Genomic DNA, 10,838 nt, shown 5'->3' on the forward strand with positions numbered 1-10,838 from the left:
TTTATAGTTTGAGAATAATAAATCTAGGCAAGTGTCTAATCTTTGTAGCACATGAGCACATGTGACACGAGTGGCTTCTTTTACATTTTGTTTGAAATTAAACAATGACACCAAATTCGACAGGGCTAGATTATGTTTATTATTTTTTAAGAAATCTACGTTCCAATCTCCTCCTATTATAATAGATTTGTTTCCATCTTTTGAAGTAATATGCTGGAGGAGTTTCTTTAAACGGACAACTTTGATTTCTCTAGTACTATTCGGTCAGTAAACTACTATTAGCAAAAGGTTCACGATTCACTTACCTATACTAATAAGCTTCATTATATAGTAACACTCTTGTAGTTCAAAACGGTCACGTTTAACTTGTAATGCTATAGAACAATTGAATTCTCCACGCAATTTGAGTATTGGCTGAAAGTGATAAAACAATTAATAATAATGATATGTCGTGCTTCTGCGATTGTGATGAAGAATTCCATGGGAATAGGGAAATCCTTATAATTTTCATTTATTTTCTTTCAACTGCACGCCACAAGGGATAGAAAGAAAACAGAATATACAAAAAGAGATTTAGAAATAAGGAGAGAGTGCGAGAGATATCAACAAACTTTGTTTTATGCAAGTAACCGGCGATAGCCGTTTTTTGCCATTCGCAGAAGATTCGCCGGTCATATTGTATTAATAAAATTACACGTGCTCTCCTTCCAAAAGATACTTCCATACTGGACACAGAGTACGTACTATATATGTATGAATACGATACTAGACGCCGCTTGTTCGGTGACTATTCGATAAAAAACGTATGAATTCGCGCCTTGTGAAAGAGATGCATTATTACTATGCGTCACTGCACACCGAATACGTTAAAGTTCATTCGATTTGCTTGACAAGTCCATTGCGTGTTCGATGAACGTATAGAGCTGTGCGCGTTTTTTTGCAGGACAAACACCGTGTGGACGGTTCTATTTATCTAATGTATGCGCCACTGTTTATTCGGTATGATTTCCACTGCAAGAAAACGTGCTGTAAACGGGGGTTTACGTTGCGACACCGCTTTCTCTTGTGGCACTCGGTGCGGTGGCATCATTCTTACTAGGTTTTGTTATGGAGCAGCCGAGCAATCATCTTGAGTTAATTTTCTATAGTTTAATTAACCAGTAGAACGATGAGCAACTTTTTTAAACTGACTCTGTTCAGGGTGATTTCACTCCAATAATCGCATTTCACAGAAATGCCTACTTCAGGACTAGGTATGTACGGTTGTTTCACGCATGTTTATATTATGTGTTAAGTTAAATTTAATACTTACAATAACGGAACGACATTCAGACGTGTCGTTATGTAATAAAGGCAAATTTGCTTCAAAAAAAAAGTCGGATTGCTGGCTGTTAGCTACGTTTTTACACCTGAAATAGATTACGAACACAATAAGTATTAGATTTGTTTTATTATTACGAAGAATTTAAACTTGTGTATTGACCACATACATATCTAAATAGACTCATCAAGTGCACCTACTTCGAGTGCCCATTGCGTTATAAAAACGCTTAGTTGCCGCTGCTAAGCTTTTTATCGTAGATAAACATCAATGAAAAACGTGAAAAACACCACAACTGTGTGTAAACGAGTAAACAGGGACATTACCTTCCACCGGCAATTGATTTTGTAAACCAGAATATATGCATAATTTATTTTAAAAAGAATTATGTTGATTTTGTATGAATTTCGAGAAAACAATGTGAAAAGGAGTATTTGCCTTATGTTTTGTAACACATTGCAGTTTTTACTTAGTGCGATATATTTGTGGTCCTTTGTTAATACGCCATGAATATCAAACGTGCAATATTTTTGTATAATGCGTTCAGTCTTGTAGTACTGACCCTTGTATATTTTTTAACGTATACGTCATAACGTTGCATACAACACTCAGATTACAAAACAATAGGCATATAGAGCGCGCCGAACACAAAAGTGAAGCCACCAAAGTAACTACAAATTCAAAAGCAAATACAAACTCGCGTCAGTACTAAGCTCAGCGTCGCACTGTTTACACGTCACGAGTGACTAGTTATTTTATGTTTAAAAATGCCGTCTTGTGTCTTTAAACATTGTAAAAGTTGTTCCCAAAAACAAAAAAAATAAGTTGGAATATCTTTTCACATGGAACTATTGTTAATTTAACTGTTCTGTAATACACTAAAACTCGACATAAATTCGTAAGTGTTGCCAGTTTATATCGAAATATGTGTGTGTTACCTTAAATTAGGTAAATATGCGTGGGTTTAGTATAGAGCATCGAATAATTTATACTGTTGTATAGAAATTAAATAATGCATGCCTATAGAACCAGAATGGTCCAGTTACAGCGGTTCAAATTTGCTTTTTAGGTAACTCAGATTTACCTCAATTATTTTCGAGCCTATTTCTACATGTATGTACATGACTTCACAGGTTCTAAAGAGTTGCATTGGGAGCCAAACAATTTTTGTTTTTCATCAGTCAATTAGAACATAATCGTCAATGTTATGGAAAGCAAAGTTAATATGATAAAAAATTTAATAGAAAAGTATTTGATGGTGAGATTGCCCTACATATCAAAATTAGAAAGGAATGCTCGATGTATAGACGCGAAACGAGAGTATTACAAAAAATGTGTACAAAATAAAGGTTATTAAAATATTGTGTAACTGTGATTGTAATAAATATTTTGAACTATCAAAATTTTCCAATTTAAAATATCTTAATAAAATATTCTTTCCTTTGTGTGATGTAAATCAAATAATAACTTAATAAATATCGTGAATAAAATAATAAAATTCGTGAGGTCCGTTGGTTCGTTCCGTGGCTTAGTTGGTATAGCGTCTGGTACGGTAAGCCAGAAGACGTCGGTTCAAATCCGGCCGGATCGAAGGAATTTTTTCTGAGTGTTCGATCTTTGTATTAATAATTATAACAAACTAGTGGAGTAATTTCACAAAAAGTAATTGAATAGCAATTCAATAAAAAATTTAAATACAGTGAATAGCGACATCTCTCGCCTGGACTGGTAGCTGTGAAGGTACTAACTGGGTGATAAATCTTTCATAGATTTCTCATAGATGGCGCTACGACTAAAAAGTCGTTGAGGAACCAAATACAAAGACACGACGCAAACACAGATTACTTAGAAAAAGACAAAATTCTTTTTATGAAGACAAATTTATTAAATCCAACAAAACGATCCTCTCCCTATAGACGCTAGAGAATACTTACTTGTTAATAGTAAAAAAACGTCTCAAAAGCGTATTTTAGTTATAAGACAGAAATATTTAATCCAAGAGCAAATTAATTTACTTCAAGCCACAAAGCCACTCTAGATTCAACAAAATATTTATTAGTTATTAGAAATGTCCGATTTTGACTTAAAAAAAATAGAGCGAAAAACTCAATTTTTTTTGGTACTTAATTATTTGACTGAAGATTTATGTTTTCTAATATCACAAAGCGTAAATTTACAGGGTTATGGACCCAACAGTATGTCTCATTGGCGTGCAAAAAGCACACAGTTCAGTGCCAAACCTTAAAGTAGCAGAAATACATACAAATACTTGAGTACCATTCAGTGCCGTATAAATGCTATAGCGGCAGAAACCACTAACAATTCAAAATATATGAGATGACTTATATACTATTGAAGTTAACAAAACGATAGCGCGTTTCATCTAGCAGTGGCGTGATGGAACTAATTGCATGTTAAGGTTGTGCTTGTTACAAGTGTAGTTTGATTTCATGCTGAAACCAAATTTCTTAAATTATGACTACAAATAACACCCTAACAAACTAGAGATACTTAGGTACGTATTGTTTCTTTGGATAAATGACTGTTTATGATTTTTATGATTACAAGCACAAGTAAAAGTAATCGTTACCGCGTGCGCCTTCGGCGACATGTCACGACATCATTGACTGTGAAAACGCAACGAAATGTTGCTTTAAAAATATTCTCTAGAATTTAGAATATTACTCTGAATAGCAAACTACTTCTTTTTTTGTTTAAGAATATATTTTCTTGAAATACACCCAAGAAATTTTGAATTCATTTAAGATTATTTAAATTTGATGTAAGAGGTAAAAATTTCTTGATATAAGTAATGTCCAATTAATTGATTAGAAATGAAATAAAATCTTGAAGTGAAAGTATTTGTCTAAAAGTTAGAATAAAGTTAAGAGTAAAATTGTATTAGAAAAAGATAAGCAGTATTTTTGTAATGACAATATTTTATTACTTTTAATAAATATTCTTTCAGAATTAGCAAATATTTTGAGAAATTGCTCTTTCTTATTAGTAGAAATCCTTGTTTTCTGTGTACCTAAATTGAAAAATAATATGTCCGGTTTGTAACAATATTATAGAAAGCAACAGAAAAAAATGCGGGAGTTTTTTCCACAGCATCTGGCAATCTTACACGCACAGAAATGCGCATACAGTGCTGCTACAGTGCCCTTCCTAGTTGTCACTCAAACAACAAATGAAAAATGGCTTCACTTCGTTTGTTGCGTATGCTCCTTCTCCCTATTGTTTTGTAACCTGAGGCAACACTGTTCTCGATTCTGGCCGTTTTTACAAACAAAGAAATGATAATTATTTTGACTTTAGAAAATATTTTAAAAATATACAAGTTAATAATAATTTTAAACATTAAAAGAAAAATAGAAAAATGTTATTTGCTCGAAACATTTTAATGAATCCAGGTTTTACGATATTTTCTCAGTACCTGGTAACATTTTCAGTTGTCTTGCCATTCATCCATTCATCAATTTGATGAATCACCAACAGAAAACCATGTAATAAATTTAATTAAGGCAGTCGCAACTTCATTTATTGACGTACGTTTTCATTTTATAAGGCAATCGATAAGATCTTCTATTACAAATACAGTTATATAATACGACCATTTTATTGCAAGAACAATAATTGAAATATGTATATTGAAATCGATTAAAAATTTAAGTCTTGTAATAAACCTATTTATTAATCAACTTAGTTTGTCAGATAGTTCTCTAAAAATCCGCTAGACGGCATTGACCCTTTTTGCTTCATTTCTGCATTTTTTAAAATTCTATTGTAAGTGTGCATTTGACCTCCATCTCATCTGATGGAAAGTGACGATGAGGTCGACGATGCAGCTTCCTAAATAATGCCTATTCACTCTCGCCTTGAAAAGGCCCAAGTTATAATGTTCAGGGAACAAGTCTGCAGGCAGGGAATTCCACTCCATAGCCGTTCGCCATATAAATGTGGAAGCGTAACGCTTCGTGCGAATATTTGGAATACCCACAACATAGGGATGGAAACCAAGCCTACGCCTAGTCCCCCGATGATGGAAAGAGGAAGGCGGAATTAAATCGTGTAATTCAATTCAATTAAAATATTTTTATTCGAGTAACCAGACTCATAATGTTAGTAAATACAGAACTTATCCTAGGGTTAATATTGAAACATTTAAAACTTAATTATACATTTTGGTGCATGAAGCTCACAACAGTGTCTAATGTAGGGGCAGTCAACCCTGTCCCCTATCGCATTGAGAGCGGAGTTGGGGCTGGCCCGCACCCGGTGCACCAGGGACGCGCACCTCTTGCGCACAATGGCGTCAAACGCGTAATACCATCGTACACTCTCCGTGATATATCGTGTAAAATACCGATAAGCAGGCAACTTTACGGCGGTGTTCAAGGCTCTACAGCTTCGCCTCTACTACTTCCGAGTCACCTATAAGGCTTTTGGCACGCTTGTCAATTACTGACTGAGATAGGTCTATAGTTGACAGGGTCAGCTCTGCTTCCCTTTTTGGGCACAGGTTGCACGTTTGCAAGTTTCCACGACCTAGGAGCTACACCAGTCTTAAGTGAGAGGCGATACAGGCGTGTAAGAACAGGAGACAACTCAGGTGCACAGCTACGTAGGACCACCGCTGGAATTCCATCTGACCCGCTAGCTTTATTCACGTTAAGATTCCGCAGAGTTCTAAGTACTGTAAGTACTACTCTTTTTGGCGTATGCGAACTGGCGCCATAGCACAGCCAGACTGAGGTAAGGTAGGTGGTACGTTCCCTGCGGCATCCAGACGCGAACTCTCTGCAAAGAGTGAGGCAAAGAGATTCGCCTTCTCTTCTGCAGTATGAGCCAGCGTGCCATCCGGCCTCAGCAGAGATGGCAAAGATGGGTGACAAAAGTTACTGGGACATAAGTTGACAAGTCCCATGTGCCAGTAATTTCACCAGCATCCTTACCCTTCAAAACCGGAACACAGTAATGCTGCCATTACTGCTTGGCGGCAGAAATAGGTAAGGTGGCAGTACTTCCCTGGACGAACTCTTTCACATGGAGCTCTACTGCTACTAAATCTATTTCTCTAACTATGGGGGGCTGTTCCATTCGGTGGTGTGGGAAACAGCAAAACATCTAATTACAAAACAAACGGAATCACATTTCGTCGGTAATTAAATATTACATGTGTAATTTTTCAATTTTCGTCCATTATAGCAAAGCTTAATCTAAACTGGGCTATTTTGAAGTGTACGACACCCGTCAATTGTTTCGTGTTCGGGCTGGCCAATCGGAGCGCAGTTATCACGGTAATGATTTGGCAGAATAGTATCATTTCTGGTTATATACTCGATGTTGTTTTCATAGATTTAAAAAAGCCTTTGACACATTCGAACACTGCCAGTTGCTTTGAGCTATGGGCGAATGGGGTATTCGTGGCCCACTTAGCTATTCGTTCTGAGCGTACCTTCAAGACAGAATGCTCCAAACTCGTATAAAAGGGCAAACTGGTCAAAAGTGTAACATTTAAACAACAGCTTTTACAATATACCTAACTTAATTCTATACTGACATTGTTTGCGGCTGTGGCGTATAGAAAAGGATCTCATTCAGCTAAAGCCACGTACGAGAATGGGCTGTGACGCCGGTTTTCAATGCGAGTAAGCGAGTGAGTGACGGACGTGTGCGTCACGAAGAAAAATAAAATTTTCTATGTAAATACTTATGTCTTTATGTGTATATCGTGTAATATGAAAGTGAGTGTGTGTAGTGTACTCTCGAAACAAATACTTACTTAGTCCTTGCAATATACAGGGTTCCCACGGCTACGCCACACGGAGAGAAAATACTAAATACCGTTCATAGTATTAGTAACATAGCATCTTAAATAAAAGAGAGACCTTGAAATTTAACATTTAAATAATAATTCAAATAGGAAATAAAACTATTTTTCCGGATTTAAATCGCGTATATTTGTTTTTTCAAAGAAACCGACGTTTCGATTTACATCCGGAAAAATAGTTTCATTTCCTATGTGTAACAATCGCGAAAACCTAAGAACTCGATATAATAATTCAAATTTAAATTAAATTGTATCCCTTTCTCAAGTTTGTACTCATTAGTAATACTTAGAAATGATAATGTCAGTTGTTATGAGCACGGCAAAGTCAGAGAAAAGGGTACTTTCCTGAACAAAATTTGTTTTTCAGAAGACAACAATGCTTATGATTTAGGCTTTTGATTAGTATAGTAAAATTACATGTGTTTTTTTTTCACATTTGGCGGTTTCGATTCTTGGTTCAGACAGGCGATTATTTAAATAACTTTGAATACAGTTCGAATTGTTTTTAAAATCAAAATGAAGACTTCTTTCGGTAAAATTTTCTATATACGCTATTTAAGGCACTTTCCCTCCGTGTGGCATAGCCATGGGACACCCTGTATACATTACAGTATTTGTATATGTGTGTGAAGTATGAAAGTAAAGTAGTCATTCATTTCCATTACTATTATTAATAAAGGTGTGTCTCCGGCAATAAACTTCTAGCCAAGTGGTATTTTTATGCAATAAGCGATTTTCTTTTTTTTTGTCAGGTGCTGTTGTGGCAACACATTACTGTGTCGCTTGTGGTTTACCGCTGCGGTCACGGAAGAAAAACCACAATGGCAGGGCCTCCAGGCTCGAATATTGTAAGAACTACTGGCTGCTCTAGGTAATTGACACGACCACAACGTACAAAGCGAAAATGACAGATCGAGCTCAAGTATGCGGAACTTTGCGTACTGTTGGCACACATGTCACGCGCACTAAACACTACTACTGCATTTATTGTTCCGTAGTTGCGATACCTTACTCTTGCCAACTCATTTCAGTCCCTTTGACTGACACCAGTGTCCTCTAAGATGAAGATTTATATCATAGTCGAATACACTGTCAGATAGCACCTTAAAAATAAAACTTACCTAAGTTTACATAAACGATCGTTTGTGTTTTGTACTTTCACCGTTAAGTTGCTGTAGTCTGTGACTGGAAAATCTTTTGATGTTCCATCGGTTTCACATGTTTTTTTGTCGGCGTCGACCACTTTAAACGGTAGCAGGTTTTCTTGGTCGCCTGAAAATTAAATCGTCAGGAACTTTATTTTTACGCGGCTATGGCGGGTACTAAGAAATAAAATGTAGCGTATATGTTGTATTGCATTAAGTAACCGGAAGAGAAGCGGGAAAAACTGTTGGGATAGATCAAACGGTTTTGGTATTTACTATTAAATAATGTCTTAAAATAAATATACGATACACCTAAGGATATTATCTAAGGAACGTGCTAATTGGTTACACGATAGGATGTACTGTACCCGATCTTATACAATCTCGAAACTAAAAGCTAAACCAAAAGTCTAAAACGGATTATTTAAGAATAAAATGCACATATTCTTATATGGAGATAAAACTCTATAAGTACTACAGACATTTTAGTACTAGTACCTCTCCTTGTGAAAGAGTTCGTCCAGGGAAGTACACCTTATCTATTTATGCCGACAAGCAGTGATGTCAGCATTAATGTGTTCCAGTTTAGGTTGGTAAGGTGCTGGTGAAATCACAAGTACGTGGGATCTGTAAACTCATGTCTCAGGGGGACGGGCGCAGTGGCAGTGCCCCTCACATCTTTGTGATTTAAAGCTCTGAGTGGCACTGCAACTGTCATGGACATGCGTGTAGCGTAAAAAAAGGACTACGTAGAACCTGCTACATTTTAGTTTTGAACTAATTTACTAATTAAATTATTTATGTTTCATTCATATCACATCCAGAGATGAGCAAGCACCCGGCACTTTGTTTATATGTATAGTTTATATAAATAGGGTTAAAACTCTTCAACATCCGAAATCGAGGCAATTACTATTTACAACTAAATATTTGCTGTAAATCGAGTTTTGTCCAAATTTAATTATATTATTATAAAACGTTTATTGCCATCTGATCTAGAAGATTCGATTTGTCTTTCTATTGAATCGATTTCTTTGAAAATTGCATAAAATCTAATGTACGTATATGTGCATTCTTAGTAGTCAGAATCCATAGGATTGCAATATTATTGTGTGGAGTTGCCTCTTTTTCGTCTAAAAAAAGAATTTTTACATCGAATTTTGTAATAAGTATGCAATTATACCAAATCCCGTATTCGCCGTTCCTGCCCACGATTTTGGCAAGAAGAGGGTAAATAAAAACCTGACTATAACCCGGGCGGATTGATTGGGTATTACTTGGTACTTGGTGTAACAGGCTGGTGTCCGCAACTCGACGTCAAGGCGCCTATTGGGTATTAACAGACTGCCCATCTCGGATCACATCTAAATTAGCCACTCGTAGTGCGCTTAAAAAGATACCTCTCTACACAACATGGTTTCGCATAAATCGCGATGAAGCCCAGTCCTAAAAAGAAAATAAATACATTATTCTTACCTTTAGTAAAATAAAACGAAAGAACGAACAAAAACCACAGCTCACGTCCTGCAAACATTTTTGTCATATTAAATTATTTTCTTCGTACCACGTCCTCCCATTGTCTGCTACGGCCAAGGACAATGTATTTTAAAAGTCAATGAATACATTTTATAACGATAAGATTAAAGATAAATATAATAAGTAAAGATAAAATACGTACGTAACGTATTGCATTTCTGTTTTGCTAGATCAAATGTTTTAGATATTTTTTAATAAACAAGGGTCTTACTTTAAATATACGCTACACCTAAGGATATTATCTAAAGAATGTGCTAATTTATTACACGATAGGATGTGCTTTACCCGATCATACACAATCCCGAAAACTGACTAATATAGAAGTCTAAACCTAATTATTTAAGAATAAAATTAACTAACTTTCACATAATTTTTATATGGATATATTTTTCTTTAAGTACTACAGAGAACCTGCAAAATTTTGGTTTTCACGGATAGCCCCATAGATCACTTTAGTCTCTAATCTTAAAAATTGCCCAGGGCTGCCCGTTAAATTGATAATTAATTTTCTTCGTGCCGATTTCGGGACGCGCAGCCACACAACTCACCTCCTACAATCTATTCTCGCTCGCATTCAAACGACTCGCCTTGATAATTAGTAATAATGATCCTACCTTTGGAAGCCATAGATAGTTAGTGAAAGTACGTTCGAAGAATTGGTTGCTGTTACTATTTAAATTGAAGTTATTTTAAATTCGCACCTTATTTGTCAAATGACCCGATTGTCCATTTAAATTGTTTTCATACATACGAATCATCACGCCTGTCTCCCACCGGGTAAACTACGGATCTCCACCTGCTACTCTTTTTCGTTTTCACAGCCATCCTTCAAAGTTTGGAAATCTATTGACCAAACAGGGAATATTTTTGGCGGGCTTGGACATCAAGACTTTTCTCTCTGAATAAAATGATAAAACCCCAAAACGAATCAACCAGATTGTAATAGGTTAATTGGTTTTATTATCTGACTGTCTGTCTGTCCTTTTAGAAGACGGAGTAAAAC

The 10,838-nt window shown here is 35.8% G+C and overlaps 1 protein-coding gene across 1 annotated transcript; it reads right to left on the reverse strand.

Annotated features, from left to right (window-relative positions):
• Positions 1-305: 305 nt before the first annotated feature.
• On the reverse strand, positions 306-9,897 carry LOC113238076 (the record flags this gene model as incomplete). Its single annotated transcript, XM_026474799.1, has 4 exons — positions 9,776-9,897; positions 8,276-8,426; positions 1,313-1,409; positions 306-414 (listed from the first exon to the last, which is right to left on the reverse strand). Coding segments are annotated over exons 1-4 (424 nt in total), but the record flags the coding sequence as incomplete, so codon positions are not given.
• Between the last annotated feature and the right edge of the window lie 941 nt (positions 9,898-10,838).

Source organism: Hyposmocoma kahamanoa, unplaced genomic scaffold (assembly GCF_003589595.1).
Source record: "Hyposmocoma kahamanoa isolate Upper Pololo Valley unplaced genomic scaffold, ASM358959v1 94593, whole genome shotgun sequence".
Taxonomy (NCBI): domain Eukaryota; kingdom Metazoa; phylum Arthropoda; class Insecta; order Lepidoptera; family Cosmopterigidae; genus Hyposmocoma; species Hyposmocoma kahamanoa.